At 36.0% G+C, this 17,994-nt stretch overlaps 1 protein-coding gene across 3 annotated transcripts in view; it reads left to right on the forward strand.

The window, feature by feature from the left end:
- The first annotated feature begins 1,297 nt into the window (after window positions 1-1,297).
- The window catches only part of LOC113240019 (myosin heavy chain, non-muscle), a 124,959-nt gene continuing 108,262 nt past the window's right edge, over window positions 1,298-17,994 (forward strand). For 2 of the 3 annotated variants that reach the window (XM_026477217.1, XM_026477219.1), the window contains exon 1: window positions 1,299-1,966. In XM_026477217.1, coding sequence (XP_026333002.1) covers window positions 1,622-1,966 — 345 coding nt within the window. In that variant the 5' untranslated portion in view covers window positions 1,299-1,621. Of the gene's footprint in view, window positions 1,967-17,994 lie in introns of all 3 variants that reach the window. The other variant, XM_026477218.1, reaches the window with a different exon arrangement.

The following is a 17,994-nucleotide window of genomic DNA, read 5'->3' on the forward strand; positions in this document are numbered from 1 at the left end:
AAGAAACCTGATATTAGTGATAATCATTTACATGACTAGTTTTCCCAATAATTCATCTAAAAATGTTCTAAATTATGCTGAAATTAAGTTTACAGGCGTGGTAGAAATAATTAGTAAAGAATTACAATAATAATAAAAAATGAAGTTACAAGTAAGATTGTTTCAGAAACGTACACGAAGGTGTTCTAGTTTCACAATTAGAAGAAGTTCAATAGTGTTCAATATTTTATCCGATAACATAAAAAAATATTTTTAAATTCCTCGATTAAAACCGTTTCAACTTCAATTGGATTCATCGCTCTGTACCTGGCGACTGACTGACCATATTTAAAATCTTTGGCGTCACGTTTGCATCGTTACTTAAGCCGCGCGTGTGTGTAAAGATAGAGGATTAGCAACTGTATCGCGGAATCGCGACTGAATCGCTGCAGACGCGCTGGTAAAAATCGCCGTGTGTAAACGCTCTTAGCTGCGAAACACTAAAAGTAGGTGCACCACCCTTTCGTGCACCCTTAATTTTTCAGTTTCTTTTAATCAAATACAATTTTTTTAAAGACCGAATAATCTTATATTCTCGAAACTACCGGTGTTTACCTTAGGCCCCGACAAAGGTAATAAATCCACGGCGAAGGTAATAAAATTAAATGTGAAGACATGACCGTCTGTTTATAGCAAATAGATCTCAATGAACCTCAGCCAATGCTACAGAAATTGTTCGCGAACAGCTACTTCTACCAAATATTAACATCACCCTTCCAAAGACGAAACTTAATGATAATCAAACTTTCTGATGAAATCTTCGACCCTTTATTTTATTAAGCAAATTTAAAATATTATTGCTTTATGGCCTTGCCAACATCTGAAAATAAACTTTTCCATCTTGTAAGAAATAAACTAACTCGTGCGTGTAACAAAGGAATAACATAAATACAGTTCAAACATAGATTTAGCATATAAAATCTATGAGTTCAAATAACTTCTTTTACAGACACCAATGTGTCTAATGGAACATTTAAAAGTGTATCCGAACGCAAACTAGCAAGTTCTCATTGAAAGCAATTGTGACAGTTCAAAGTGCGTATCTCGGATTGGTTATTCAGTGAAATCACGAATATCATTTCGATTATCAACCAATCCTAGCCATACTTTTGTCAGCCATTTGAAAATTGACTGTAAATGAAAACAAATTCTAACGACAAAAAGAAGAATCGGCAAGACGTTGTGCATTACTTTTCGCTATTTTTCTGTTAAAAAGTTACTTTTTCTCTCTCATTTCCGGTGTCAATATGTTGTAATTGTATACATTGTCAGACTTACTATTTTCTTGTTACCTTCTTTGCGTGTAACATTAAAAATTACAATTAAATTTGGGCAAAGTAAACGTGAATTCGGGCGTCGACCGGTCCTCCCTCCTACCCGTGAATAACCGTCGCTCCGCAGTCGCACTCGTCATTTTGTACGTATTAGCTCTGTGCGCGGTCACGGCACGGGTAAGAACAACGCGGCGGTGGTTTTTCAGAGTGTTGTGAGGTGCAGTGTCGGTCTGCGTGACCGTTTAATGTGGTATACAGTGCCGGTGTTAGGTTATCTCGAGAAGGGTCGCGCGGCGTGATCGGGCGCGATGGTGGACATGGATAGAAACGACCCGGAGCTCCGGTACCTGTCCGTGGATAGGAACAGTTTTAACGACCCGGCGACTCAGGCAGAATGGACCCAGAAGAGATTAGTGTGGGTGCCCCACGAGACCCAGGGGTTCGTGGCGGCGGGAATAAAGGGAGAGCGGGGGGATGAGGTCGAAGTGGAAATCGCGGAATCCGGGAAGCGGATGCTGGTGCCTATAGATGACATCCAGAAAATGAATCCACCGAAGTTCGATAAAGTTGAAGACATGGCTGAGCTGACCTGTCTGAACGAGGCTTCTGTGCTGCACAACATCAAGGACAGATACTATTCTGGACTTATTTATGTAAGTATCTAATTTATAACTTTTACAAACTAACTAACAATTAAGTATTTGGATATATTACATTTCAGCAATTTCCATTTTCAGCTTTACACTTTAAAAACTTAAAATACCAGTTCTTTATCTTCGTGTTTACCTTTAATGTAATAATTATTATTTTAACTTCAAACATGACACATGCATAGTTGAATGTTATTAGGGTTGTTTATTCAGGGCCTATAGGGTCTTCACTAACCTAGCAATTTATTATTGTGATAATTTTGAGCCCATGTGGACAATATTAAAGAATATTTTTGGCTTTGCTATAAACTCTTTTTAGTGGGCCTTTGTTTTTGTCCAAGAGAGTTGTATGCCCTGCACATGTGAGTAAATATGATATAAATAAAAAAATAATAGTCTTGCTAAACAAAGTGTATTTAACAATGGCGAATCTTTCAATATGCAGAAAATTGTAACTTAGTCTAAATAAGAACATCTTATGTGTTTTATAAGTATACCAGGTGTGCTCCATTTTCTGATGTTACACTGTATCCTCCTAACCCATTATTACCCTCATATAGGTGCACAGTACCTCCTTCTGGGCAAGTATGACGTGTGATCCAAGGTAAAACTCAATAAGTGTGTGAATTTTTAGGAAACTAGTTTTCTAATTCATTGTAGTGTACTTTTCATGCACTTTTAGTATGGTATAATATACCAGGTTTGTAACTAAATCATTTCTGTGTTACACTAAATATTGGATTCCACTAATAAATTACAAAAATACAAAACTTGCTTTTGAGACCTTGATGTACTAGAGTTAAAGAAGGTTAAGGCAATTTAAATCCGGAATGTCATTACAGTTCTTTAATTGTCCAGCTCTTAGCTCTGAGTTCTAATTAATAATGATCACTATAAGTCAATAGTCACTATGATGAGGGGCGGTGCAGTACCTGAAGAGCCAGACTAAATTCTTCATTTCTACATGAAACTGTTAGCATGCTTTTGAGTCATGTGGTGAGTGTCCCAACCATAAAAGTAAATATGTAGGTGACGACTGTTCTACAGACCCTGCAAATTATATAATAAGCATCCTATTTTTTTTATTTTATTACTATTTAATATTTTGTAAAATTGTTATTTGCTCAACACATAATTGGGGCCTAATTAGTACCTGGTTGATAATTATGGATGTAATAAATTATTATTATAGAGTACTTTGTTGTTTAAAATGACCTTATATGCTCATGTTTATTTTTAATTAGCTGTGGGGTAGTTCTTTTATGTCTTTCCACCTTATTTGGCTGTACGTATATTTGCCGCCGCCGTTAGTAGACAAAAACTCGCAAATTGAGAAAATAATGTTTAAAAAAATTAATACAGCAATCAGTCTCGTATGGTCAATTTAGTTTAGCTAAAATTTACCCTGTAACGTAAACTTACTTCAATCTTTTGTGGCAGTTATGATGACTCATTCAATGTCCAAACATAAATGAAGTCATGGCACTATAAAACCTGTTGGTAACCACATTGTGATGTGTTTGTTACTTAGAAATTGAACACTTTGTAGTTGTAATAAATAACCGTGACTTATATTGGAAATAAATTGGTTGACTTTAAAATAGATAAAAATGCAAACTTATTTTATGTAATACTTTCGACCGACTTCAAAAGAAAGAAGTTCTCAATTTGACTGCATTTAGGAAATGAAACTATTTTTCCGGATTTAAATCGCGAATATTTGTTTTTTCAAACAAACCGACGTTTCGCGCCCTTTACAGGTCCCATGGTCACGGTTGACATGTCAACTTAAATCAGTAAAAGTCGATTTAAATCCGGAAAAATAGTTTCATTTCCTATGTGTAACAATCGCGAAAACCTAAGAACTTGACTGCATTTGTTTTTTTTTGTGTATGTGTTCACATACACAAAAAAAACAACAAAACAAACAATTTTGATTACTTTTTTTTGTTGGAAAGGGGTGCCTAAGTGGTTGTTCTATGCAAATGTGAAGAAAATGTTCCACTCTTAAGGGTGGCAAATTTGGGAACGAATCTGGTTTATTCGATTTTACCCGCTTTCCATTGATAAAACTTGGCAAATAAATTTAATTCCACAAAGTTTTCGAGGACACTTGAACAATTTATACTGGCGGTGCTGGATCAGGGGTTCCCTGTTTCGATTCCAGGTGGTATCAATTTGGTAAACAAACTTTTCTAAAGTAGTTCTGATCTGGGTGTTCTATGTAGTGCCTTTTTTTTAATATATTAATTCTGTTCTAGTACAGAGAATTCCCTAATTAGAGATGAAGTAGTCGTTATATTCAATTTATGCTGTACAATTTTCACACAAGTTTATATTATCAATGTCATTAAGAAAATTTGAATTGCAGTCACTGCACCATATTAAATATCACAGAATGAGTTCCATTACACGCCCTGTAGAAGATATTTAACATTATATCGACATTTTTGTCTAAACTGGATTCTGCTAGCAGACCAAAGAGAAAGAAAACGAGAGATCTTCTAGCAAAGTAGCGGATGTTACAAACTAAAAAGAAGCCTGTTGCAAAAAGCCATCTAATTTACCACAAGTTTTTCTAGTGTCTTTTAGATGTGCATGATTAAGTGGAAAAGGCTCTGTGTTCCATTTATAGCTATCATACAAGTTTTATCAGTTAGCCTACACCCATACTTATGATTTTTTTTGCTTTTACATTTAAATTATTGTACCTCTATACGGCAATACTTATATAAGGTTTTTCGTTATTACATATATATGAATTAAATGTATTGTTTCCAAAATTGGACTCTAAGAGTTAAATTTTAGAGTTAACTTTCGAGCTCCTACCCTGTACACATATGTTACCCACAAAATTCTTGCAGAAAATTTAATTTTTTGTTCCACTAAGGACAAAATGTTTAATTTTGCATTCAAATATAATTTTGTTTTGAATTTTTTTTCCTAACCTACTCAATGTCGAGTTCTTAGGTTTTCGCGTTTGTAGCAAATTGGAAATAAAACAATTTTTTTCATATCTGAGGGTCGTATTCTAGAACTCTATTCAATGCTCAAGTCAGGATTGCACTGGCAACACAAGCACTGGAAATACGAACCTAATGGCAGGGACTTGAGTATGATTTCGAGTGCTTTAAACCATACTCAAATCATGAATTGAGCATTGAGTAGAGTTCTAGAATACGACCCTAAGTCTCGTATATATTTGTTTTTTCAAATAAAACCATCATTTCAGACTCTACAGGTTCCAAGGTTGATTGAGATGGTAATAGTCAGCAATCAGTTATGTATAATATTAATACAAACCACCCTATTCTGAACAAAAACACATATATTTCTCGCCCTTTTGCCATCGAGGTAGCCCGAGAGAGACTTCCACTTCTTTCGCCTCGTTAACACGCAACAGTGCTTTCATACATGCTCATCGGTTAGAAGTACTCTTGATCTTGTCTTTCTTTAGGACATCCTCATTTTGGTCATCTCGGTCGACCCCTACCGACTTGCCCTCTTACACTCACCTTATAAATCTGTTTCATAGATACCTTATTTTTAAGTTACCAAAGAATATATTTCAATTAACGCTACATACGATTTGTACTGTGTGCGTAAGGTGCCTCGTTATAAAAGGTTATATGGACTTCCCGGAAGAACTGTGGTGGGTGACAGAGCTCCTGCTCACAAGCAAAAGCCAAATTGTGAAAACAAAACCGTTCCCGACTTATCACCATCATTACAGTAATTTTGAGCCTGATATTCGTCCGGCTGACATCCTGTTGTCATCCAATCGCTTCATTTGTCAGCCTGAAACAATCCCGACCGTTGACCGTCAACCGCCGTGACCGGCACAGAGCTTTGTTATTCAAATCCGAGGATTTCGCGGACCATTTACTGCGAACATTAATTAATAGCCGACACTTTACCTTTATGTGGTTGAACAATTTAAATTGTAAATTTAACTAACAAATGTGCGTACTCACAAATACAAAACTGTCCAGTATAAGAAATTCATATGTATTGCTCATCAAGATGTACACTTATGATCGAATATCGCCTCCAGTGCGACGACACAAGATTCCCAATGCTTGATGAGCTGCCATCTGTAGAAATAATTTTACATACATTCATAATTGCATGTCACTACTTTATGAGCACAGGTATTCAAACCCTTTTAGTTAATTTTTTAACTTGTTACACAGATATAACAATGTGATAAATATTATGAATAAGGCACAAGCTTTCCATTGGTTAAAAAGTTACAGAATTGGGCAAGTAAGCCTTTGAGTTTTGGGCCAGTATGAATTGATATTTCTTGGATAGGCCGCTATTGTGGAACACCATCCTTGTATACGATACGATCACGACTGGGGCGCAGGTATCATGGACCAACACACGCTACGCATCTTCCACTTGCATCAGCTTTTTAATATGTTTCCCACATATACTTTAGGGTAGTTTTATCCTCAAATTGGTTGATTTTAATTTTATTGACAAGTTTACTTTGACAGCTGGTTGTTTTCTTCACTGCTAAAATATACATATAAAAGGTACACATATAATATGGTTATGATCTCCATTGCATAATATGTACATTCTTATACATATAATTTCTTAGTATCCACTTGGCCACCTTGAAACACAGCATTAAGCTACATTATTTATGATCCAAACCCTGCATTTCTTGCACACAATATGACCAGAAATGTCATGAGGTCATTCAGGCTTGAAATAACTTGTTTTCCTCTATATTATGGTTTCTTACGACTTGACTTACTCATAATTTCCCATAGTGTGTCACGATGCTACACTTTATAATGGCATTGTACGCGTCTAGAACTAAATAGTGATAGTGTGAATGGTTTTATTTGAATATTTTGAGTGGTAAGTAAAATATTCGTGCTGTTATATCTGCTTTATTGTAGAAACAAAACTAGCACACATCATCCCTTACCTAAGTGTCGTATTAGGTTAAATCTTGTGCTGCAACTCGTGAAATATTCATAGTTATATAAAAAACGTTGACCTGCGATGTTTAGTGCAGAATGTTCGCTTTTAAACGTTGAGCAAGGTGATATACTGTAGTAACTCAACAAATGATTGTAATTAGAAAACACGATTTGAAAATTTAAAAAACATACACAGAATGAATTTTATTGCAATTAATGGGACTATTTTTATTTATACAAAACAATTAGTTACCCATTTATAAACGAGAATATAAATGTATTAGTTGGATTCAGTAGTTTCTCGAACTTTCAAATCGTGTTAAATCTTAATTCTATCGCTTTTGAGTTACGATAGTATTTGGTTTCACGTGCGATATAAGATATAAAAAGAAGACAAAATGATGATCATATACAGCAGTGTAAAGTCGCCAATTAAATAAAAGCTCCGATTCATCCAACGATATAACACCAAGTTTATATAGAACTTGCTCTTAAGTGAGTACAATACATTTTACTACAAGTTTTAGACGCCTAATTAACGGACGTACGAATACTGCAGCACGTGGCTCGGAATCCGCCATCACACGCGCGCGTCGATTATTTCTACCGTGATCTAGAACGGTACTTGTCTACGACTGTCGCCGTCGCATGCGCACAAGTCACATAGAATCTTAACACCAATTTTATTTTGGTTTAATGAGGAATAATCTCGTTTTGGTATAGGGCCCTGTACTATCGTTCTCAGTCGGATAAAATTACTGTATAATAAGTATACTCTACCACATTAAAAGACGCATGTGTTAACGTAAGGTATATTAATCAATTATTCAGTTTAAAATGCTTATTACTTGTAATCAACTATCATATTTCAAGAAATTAAGTTACCGTTTTGATTTGAGTATAACCGATTAAAGAACAAAATGGCAAACTAAATTATATTGGTGGGATTGCAAAAGAATGAAAGAAGAATGACGGATTAGCAAGGGAGAGAACTGGTGTGTCTATGAACCTATGGTTTTATTTTAAATGTATACTTTGAGAACAATAGTAGACCCCAAGCCCCAAGTCGTTATGATTCAAACACTTCCGAGAAGGTAAAGTCAGACTACCGTCCGTCTTGTCGTAATTTTTGTGCAACTAATAATTGTTTCGCGAACAATAAATCAATTGAATCATTGCTTATCACTTACTACGCTAGAATATTAATTTTAGCTCGGTTGGGTGTGTGTGAATTTAAATTGGATACTTACAAATTAGTGAATAGAGTTAATTGTAGTTAATTTTAATAATGTAATGAATCCCGTTACCTCGTTACCTTCTTCACATTCTACTCATTTTAAATTGCTTGAACTCTTGGAAAGTTTCGGCGGTATTCGTCTCCTCATAGTAATCGTTAACCATACGTGCTGCTGGTTACTGTTTTTCTAAAGATAGGCTTTAGACAAACTCATGTACAAAACTGGCACCACATTCTCAATATTACAACATACTTACCAACCTTTATACCTTTTCGTCAAAGAAGCAAAAATAGTTGACAATTCTAATAACGACTGCAAACACAATCCAAAGAAGTACAAAACGCTTTATCACCGAATCGACCAGCGCTCCGTGGCTCATGTTTAACTGGAAAGCAAGACATGCAAAATACTCCTCGCGGCCGTTGACCCCGGTGGATTTATTATTAAGTTTAATCGTGTGACATCACATGACTCTAATTACTCTATTTTGCTTCTTAGCGCGCTATCTGTATTAGCTTTATATTTGCACTACATTTTTCTACGAATTCTCTTGGTATTTATGACTTGATGCTATCTCTGATAATTTTCAATTCATGTGTACTAGAACAAGATAATATTAACTTCTAGATTTTCTTTAGCGACTTGACTAGTTTTAAATAAGCACTGGTTACCAGTCACAGTGTTGGGATTAGATATTCGTAGAGAATTAGCTCGTAGAGGTTATTCAACCGCATTAACCTAATCCGGGTAGAGGGCTTCAATTGTACTTGTCAATCTTTGAGGCAGATTTTTACTTTAGTCTTGACGCCTGTTTTCCAGAGTTGCTCTCCTTCTCTGTTACGCAAGTTTTTCATTTTCTCACCTGTGGTTATATCCGTAGTGTTGTATAGGAGTAGTTTGGGTTAATTCAAACGTTTGGCCAAAGCGCTTTCGAGATGAATGTCAAGGTGAAGCGCGCCGCCGGCCGAAACGGCCGCGAAGTCGTTGACCCCTCGCGGGGCGGGGCGGGAGCCGGCCCACGCGAATATGTACGCTACGTGCTTCTCAGCTCTAACAATATTCTTATCTCCTGGTACTTCACAAATGCAAAAAAAATATTTTAATCTCTTACTAATTTTTCGTCTCCTGGTAGCTGAAATATTATATGACGGCTGTAGCCAGCTAGTCTATATTTTTCTGTGAATTTTTAAGTTGAAAGATTTTTTTATAATATCAAGTGGTGGGACGAACAAGTCGTGCGCCTGATGTAAGCACCACGCCTGTCCATAACAGTTGCAGTGCCGCTCAGAGCTTTAAATCGCAAAGATTAGAGGGGCACTGCCACTGCGCCCGTCATCCTGAGACATAAGTTGACAAGTCCCATGTGCCTGTAATTAAACCAGCACCCTTACCCTTCAAAACCGGCACCCAGTAATGCTGACATTACTGGATGGCGGCAGAAAAAGTTAAGGTGGCAGTACTTCCTTGGACGAACTCTTTCACAAGAATCTGTACTGCTGCTGAAAGATCTTTGTAGCTTGAAAACAATTCAGTCTTGTTTACAAAATATGTACAAATAAAAACTATCTAAATGCAGTTAGTTGATTCGGTGTCTAAGTCACGTTTGGCCAGCTCGGATCACAAGGAATCCGATACGAAACGGGTTTGCTATCGAGCTCTTGTTTCCAATTTACATAAGAAATTCATTAATTCAATATCTTCAGAAGCGTTAGATGAATTAGATTAAGGCCTTTTGAATGTATGACTTAATTTTATTGAGAATTTTGCCTCGAAGCCATTTGATTTATGAAGAATTGTTTTATATTCTTCTGTCTAGTGCTCCATGAATAAATAGTCGTTAATAACGTGTTCGAATTGGATTTAGAGGTTGCAAAATCAGAAGAATTTTTAAAGAAGGTATAACGTTTGATTTTTCTCTACATTTGCCATAAAATACAATCAGAAAGGTTGTTATTATCAAGTACGTATTTGAGATTATCAACGCGGTCCGTTGCCTTTAAATTCGATTCCACAATCGACGTTTATCTCGATCAACGCGATAAATAATTCTGTTTCGATAACATGTGATAGGTTTTAGTTCTATGACAGCTTAGTGGCGCTTGTTTTGCACGGTTCACCAATTCGACGTCCGGTTCAGACGTACACCTTTCGAACTGTTCCAGTTCATTTGAGTATGCGAATGGAAAATATTATTATTAACTTTAAAAAAACGTTTTTGATATAAGGTTCACAAAATTACAGGCACGTGGGACTTTTCACCTTACGTCTCGGGGTTTCGGGCGCAGTGGCCCCTCAGGCCTGTGCGATTTAAAGCCTTGAGCGGTATTACAACTGTTATGGATAGGCATGTCGCTTACCGCCGGGCGTCCAATTTGTTCATCTCGTCACTTGGTATAATAGTAAAAAAAAACCGATTAAATATGTCGTAAGCAAATTAATTACACTTGAAATCGTCACTTTGATTAACACTTTTTAGTTTTACTCATCATTCATGAGGCCAATTCCCGTGAAAATAATAAATAATAAAGCCGTAGGCTTTGCTCTTTGTAAACGGACGTGTACACAACACGTCTTTACATTTTATCGCACTATTATCGAAACAACCTGAATTAAATTTGTGTTGAATTGATATTCAATTATTTTTTGTAAAATTACTCCACTAGTTTGTCATAATTATTAATACAAAGATAGAACTTTAAAAAAAATCCTGAATATTAAATATGCGCTGAAATATGAAATAAATAGCTAGGATTTGGTTAAATCATTCGCCTAAGTCGAATTCAAGCACAATCATTCGACACGAGTCGGCTGCACGATTCGAATGATTATTATGTCGGAACTATTTGGACTCCACCAGATCATTCACCATGTGCATTATCAAAATGTCCCTGTCCCTGTCACATTTACGGTATTTACCGTATGTCAGAGAGGGCTAAACAGAAATGCTAGTATTAATTGGTAATGAATGATCATTCCGATCAATCAAATACGAGATTTAGTAAGTTACTAATTTGTCATTCGAATGACAGTATTAGTAATTACTAACGAGGTGAGTATCAAAATCATTCCCAATCGCGAATCGCAACATCCAAGTTCTCAACAGCTTAAATTACCGGCACATGGGACTTGTCAACTTATGTCTCAGGGTGATTAAAAGTGCGATTTAAAGCTCTGAGTGGCACTGCAACAGTTATAGACAGGCGTGTAGCTTACCATCAGGCGCACGACTTGTTCGTCCCGTCACTTGATATTATGGAAAAAAGCTGTATAATATATATGGCGATTATAATAGCCAAAGTTTTTGTTTCACCATAGTTTTACTACTTAAAATTTTAATATCATTCGGAATTTTATAATAAAAGCGTATATATTGCAATTTAAATGATTATTTGAAGAGGACTGTCAAGAACCGCCTGGGGCCTTACCATGAACTCTCATTACGATTCAGGGGGTCTACTCTGGATCTCTGTCCGTCACCCGTCCGAAACGATTACTGTCAAATAAGCAATACTTGACCAAATGAAAAGACGCGTGATGCGAATGAAGCTTCATACTGGATACTTGTATTTTAATTTTGTCGAATATTACTTATTTGACAGTAATTGTTTCGGACGGAGATCGAGAGTAGCTCCCCAGTTCAGGACCTAAAATGGATTGTTGTGAGACAGCGCCACATGAAGTGTATATCACCGTCCCGCGTTTTTGTCGTGACGAACCTATACTGCACTATACTATGACTTCATGGTAAGGCCCCTGTCCATTTTTATTCGTCGTATTATGTTACGTCTATCACAATTTTTAACCGACTTAAAGAAAATCACATTCGACTTATTTTTTAACCGACTTCAAAAAAGGAGGAGGTTCTCAATTCGACTGTATGTTCTTTTTTTTTCTTTTTTTTGTATGTATGTTACGCGATAACTCCGGTATTTGTGAACCGATTTTCATGATCCTTTTTTTTGTTGGAAAGGGGATACTTCCATAGTGGTCCCATTTAATTTTGAAGAAAATCATCCACCTCGAAGGGGGGCTGTTCACGAATGAAGATTCTTTTTTATAAATAGCGCCTAACTTTAATTTAGGAGCAATTACTTTAATGGTTGATTTTGCTATTTCTCCAATTCAAGGCGTTTTTCTCTTAATATACTTGAGTAGTGAGAACCGATTTTTATTATCTCCAGTGTCAACTACGTGCGAACTAGGGGATATTTCAATAAAACTTAGCAAATAGACGTAATTCCACGTACTTTTGAGGTCGGTTTTTTTAGTACTCTGTACTGAGATTATTTTTATGTATGTTACTAGATAACTACGGCGTTTGAGAACCGGTTTTGATGATTTTTTTTTGTTGGAAAGAGGAAAGAGATCTTAGTAGTGGTCCCATTTATATTTGAAGACAATTTACCTCTAGGGTTGCAAACGGGGGGATGTATCCAGTTTCACGCACTTTCCGGTAACCGATTTCAATAAAACTTAGATTATCATAAAAACGAACTATTTTCCTTAGCATAAATTACATTTTTCTATACTTACTGGGACGGACACTCCCATCAATGGTCCTAGTTTATAAAAGGTGTACAGTTATTTTTAAAAGTACTTTGCGTGTTTGACTTTGATAATGTTAATGCCATGTATCAACATCATATCGTTTATCTACTCGTATTTATCCATGATTTCATTCACGAACTCATGACTCATTTCAGGGAGGAAAATATTTTTTATACAAATGTTATTAGTGTGATAATTACTAAGAATTTATATAAATTATTTGTACAATGATAATAATTATATTTATGATTCAACAACAACTCCCTGATAACCTAAAAATAAAAATGATTACGTAATTTTTTTTACTATGTATTATAGTCATGGTTAGAAGTTATAAAGATAGGAAAAAATGTATTTTCAGTCAATAACCAAGTGAAGAATAAGTTGAGAAAATAATGCAGTGTAATTAGTACGTTTTAAAAAATCTTCGCTACGAAACAACACATCACTCTCACAGCCCTCTAGTAGTCCTACTTCAGTCATCAGCAAAAATCCCTAACAAAACGAACGAGCCCTTGTCCCCTCTACATAGACTAAAGAACCCTCGGGAGGGGGCAGACGGGGGGTATGAAACTTTCATAAGCTGCAGATGGCTTGCGGAAAGGGAGGCGAATAAAGGGATCTTCCCTATTAAGGAATAGCGACGAGTTATTTTGTCCAGAGGTTTAATAGATAACGGTAAAATCACGAGATGATGACGAATCGTCTTTGCCACTATATATAAGTATTAGTAGCAGTAGAGCTACTGGTGAAAGAGAGAGAAAAGCAGTAATGTCAGCATTACTGTGTTCCGGTTTTGAAGGGTAAGGGTGCTGGTGAAATTACGGGCACATAGAACTTGTCAACGTATGTCTCAGGGTGATGGGCGCAGTGGCAGTGCCCCTAAGATCTTTGCGATTTAAAGCTCCGAGTGGCACAGCAACTTTTATAGACAGGCGTGTAGCTTACCATCAGATGCACGACTTGTTCATCTCATCTAATAGATATTATAAAAAAAGTCTTATTAAAAGTTTTTTTTATGTATGCATCCTAAAACTTAAGGATAATGGTTATTCTGCCTTGTTTAAAGCAACAGACACATGGAAGATGCAGGTAACATTTAGAAAGACCAATAAAGGATTGTTTCAAAATACGCAAAGATGACATTAGATAGGAATATCCAACACAAATTATATGTATCAGTTTATTTTTAACTGCGGTAATGCTTTGTGCCTGATCAAATATTCATACTGACATGTAGTATGAGCGATGGGACCACACTTATTTGTTTTGGTAAGTGAGAGGCGGTAGCATTTATGTGTAATCGCTGTATTTGAGTGCAGCTTTATGGTTCGTATGGGTCGAGTAAAACTTAATGAAAAATATGTTATCGAATTTCTCCTTCATTGCATTGTTAGGGTTGGGAAAATCTAAGATTAAAACTTGAATATGAAAGATAATTGTAAATAAAAATACCATACTTTGCGAATGGACAGTAAAAAATTAACGTAATATAATAATAGTAATAAATTTGATGATTTCGGTATTTTTTTTTATAATATCAAGTGTCAGGACGAACATGTCGTGCGCCTGATGGTAAGCTACATGCCTGTCCATAGCAGTTGCAGTGCCACCCAGTGTTTTAAATCACAAAGATCTGAGGGGCACTGCCACTGCGCCTGTCAACCTGAGACATGAAATTATAAGTTCCGTGTGCCTGTAATTTCACCGGCACCCTTACCCTATATAATTGAAATAATCATAATGAAAAGAATGAAATACAACCAATATTATATTTTGTTAACAATCCACGACAACAAACTCTTACGAAAGCCAAACTAACGCTCCAAAACAAAATCAAACCAAAGAGATAGAATAGGAGTGGCGGTGATTGGCCAAATACCGCTTATATATTATAATCATCGAGTATATAACGAGAAATAAAAACGAAATGTCATTTAGTTTGTTTGAAAACTATTCTGCCATATCATTACTGTGACAACTGCGCTCCGATTGGCTAGCCCGAGTTCGAAACAATTGACGGGTGTCGTCAATTGTTTCACTTCAAATTTACCAGTTAACATGAGCTTTGCTATAATGGACGAAAATTGCAAAATTACATATTTAATTACTGATGAAATGTGATTCCGTTTGTTTTGTAATTAGATGTTTTGCAGTTTTTCCCACACCACCGAATAGAACAGCACGGCATTATTATCTTTATTAGAATAAATACAGAATATTTTTTGGAATATACGGAGACGTACACACAGGTTAGTAGTTGGCCTGTCTATATTTCAGTGCAAACGAGAGTTGATATTTATAAGAGCTGTATCGCTAATGTGTTACCAGGAACATATGGCCCTTATTTCGTCTCTATTTCTGGTTATATACTCGATGATTTTAATCAATCAGGAGGTAGTAGAGCGTTTCGAGTAGCATTTTATTTTAAAATGTTAAATAACAAGAATACGGACGTTCTTTTTTTGAAAATTTTCACTCCCGTGGCGAGTACCATAGACAATAGAATTTTGTTTCAGAATGTGGTTTAAGTAATTATAATTGACAGATTAAAGTACAGACGTAGATAAATACTTTTATAGCACCTAAACATGGTACTAAAGCAGTAAATTGGCGAGCCAGTTTACAATGATATTAGTTTTTACTTCAATTGAACTCCAAACAACGGCAACGTTCAGTTTTTGTTCCATAACAGTTAATACGTCAAGTGTTTTCCTAAAAGGTCTTTGCCTTTCAACTATACAATAACAAGACGTTTACGACAAAGCAATTACTGTTATAAATCAGGAATAGGATTGCAAATGTTAACATGGCGCTTGCTTACACAGTCCGTACACTTGGATTCAGTCCAACGAAACTTCGACTCTCCCACCTACAGTTAATAGTGCAGTAAAACAATTTCCCTTCTGAACGTGTAAACATATTCCGTATTTCCAGATTGCACCAATGTCTGCCCGCATTGCGGTGGTCGCCATTTTGAGTGTATATTATGCACGCAAAATAATATACTTAAGTGTTATGAGATGAGTTTTTTCGGATCTAAATTGAGTATATTTCGATACCTGGAATTAAGTTGTTCTAAGACCCAAAAAATCATTTTTTACTTGAATTATATCCTTTTTTATATATTACATAATCTCAGTACAGAGTACTAAAAAAACCGACCTCAAAAGTACGTGTAATTACGTCTATTTGCTAAATTTTATTGAAATATCCCCTAGTTCGCCACTATACAGGACTTGATACTGGAAATAATAAAAATAGGTTCTCACTACGACACTACTCAAAGTATATCGAGGGAAAAACGCCTTGAATTGGAGAATAGCAAAACCAACCATTAAAGTAATCGCTCCTTAAGTAAAATTTAGGCGCTGTTTATAAAAATGAATGTTCATGCGTGATCAGCCACCCTTAGAGGTGGATGATTTTCTTCAAAATGAAATGGGACCACTATGGAGGTACCCTTTTTCCGACAAAAAAAGAATCATGAAAATCGGTTCACAAATACCGGAGTTATCGCGTAACATACATACAAAAAAAAACATACACTCGAATTGAGAACCTCCTCCTTTTTTTGAAGTCAGTTAAAGAAAAGACTATAGTAATAGATTCCTTCTTTAAAAGAAAACAAGTTATTAAGTATTATTGAGTTTTTGTAAAATAAATGCACTGGATTTTTTATGATTATTAATACAGAAATCGAAAAATTGCTTTTTAGAAAAATTTCGACTTCGACCCGATGAAAATGAACCTACGACCGTAATATGCGCATTACTGCGGTCCGGTTTTGAAGGGAAAACCTTAGAACTCGATATATGTATTCTATTTAAAAATATCAGAAGTGGATGATAATTAAAAATTCAGTTGAGTGGAAGTAAATATTACGATAATGCAAGTTGTATATCAATAATCTTAGTACATAGTACTTAAAAAACCGACCTCAAAAGTTCGTGGCATTACTAATAAGTTATTATTAATAAGTTTTATTGAAATCGGTTACCGGAAAGTGCGCGACAGCGGATTCGTCTCCTAGTTAGCCACCCTTAAAGACGAAATATTTTCTTCAAATTTAAATGGGACTACTACTGAGGTACCCTCTTTAAAATAAAAAAGAATCATCAAAAACGATTCTCGAATACATAGAAAAAAATGAAAATCTTCTCCTTTTTTGAAGTCGTTTAAAAACGTATTGATAAATAGGCTATTCAGTGCCTGGACATAGGTGCACCACTCTGTTATAGATGAAGACACCAAAATATTTCTAGAAACCTGTAATTTCTCTTTGGCTCGATACAACTACCACACACGTCGAGCTATACACACGAAACCTTTGAAATTGATTTACTACGACATTTTAATGATTCTCAAACTGTCTACGTGGTTTTTATGCTTGGTTATGAAGAGCGGATAGTTTAGTAGATGATGCAATAACATCTCTAGTTTTTACTCAAACACGTCAAGTGTGACGTACGTGTTTGCTGAATGTTCAGACATATGGACAGATTTCTAATTTTGTGCCTTGCTCATCACGTCTTTATTCCCAGGTGTGAAGTATTTGTTATAGCAAGATGTTCTGGCGAATGTTCTTATTATGTTACCAACCGATCGGCTTTTATCACGTATTGTTAACCTTGTCGAACATGGTGGTTAAACGTCGTAGTTAAAACTCGCGGTAATTAGTTAAACTCATTAGCGCAAATGGGAAATGAAACTATTTTTCGATTTTAAATCGCCTATACATAAATATATAAGACGTATGCTTGGCATGTCGTGGGCACAAAAGGTCATCAATGTTGAGGTTCTTCGTCTAATGAGAAAAAAGTTGGAAACATTCAGAATCGTAAAGGAAAGGAAGTTGCAGTATTTTGGCCACGTAACGAGGCGCAAGAGATACCGGTTTCTTCTACTAATAAGGTAGGGAAGAATACATGGAAAGCGTACTCGTGGTAGAAGGAATACCTCGTTCACCCTTAGCACACGTTCCCTCTTTCGTGCGGCAGCTTCAAAAATGAGAATAGCCATGATGGTCGCCAACCTTCGTAGAGAAAGGGCACTAATTTCTACGAATCTAATTTTAAATTAGATGGACTTGGTCTTGACCACTACCTAGCTCTGGAGCAAAGACAGGATCTACGATGGAACGAGCTTGCCCAGTAGATGCCTATTCAGTCGCAGCTTAAAGATACCCGGGTTGTATGAATTCGGAAATACAGACGCAGGCAGGGAATTCCATTTCTGGGCTGTGCGCATATTAAAAGATGGTGAAAAGCGCTTAGTACGTCTGAAGAGAATATCGACCATGTAA

The sequence above is a fragment of the Hyposmocoma kahamanoa genome, unplaced genomic scaffold (genome assembly GCF_003589595.1).
Source record: "Hyposmocoma kahamanoa isolate Upper Pololo Valley unplaced genomic scaffold, ASM358959v1 119, whole genome shotgun sequence".
NCBI classification, from domain to species: Eukaryota; Metazoa; Arthropoda; class Insecta; order Lepidoptera; family Cosmopterigidae; genus Hyposmocoma; species Hyposmocoma kahamanoa.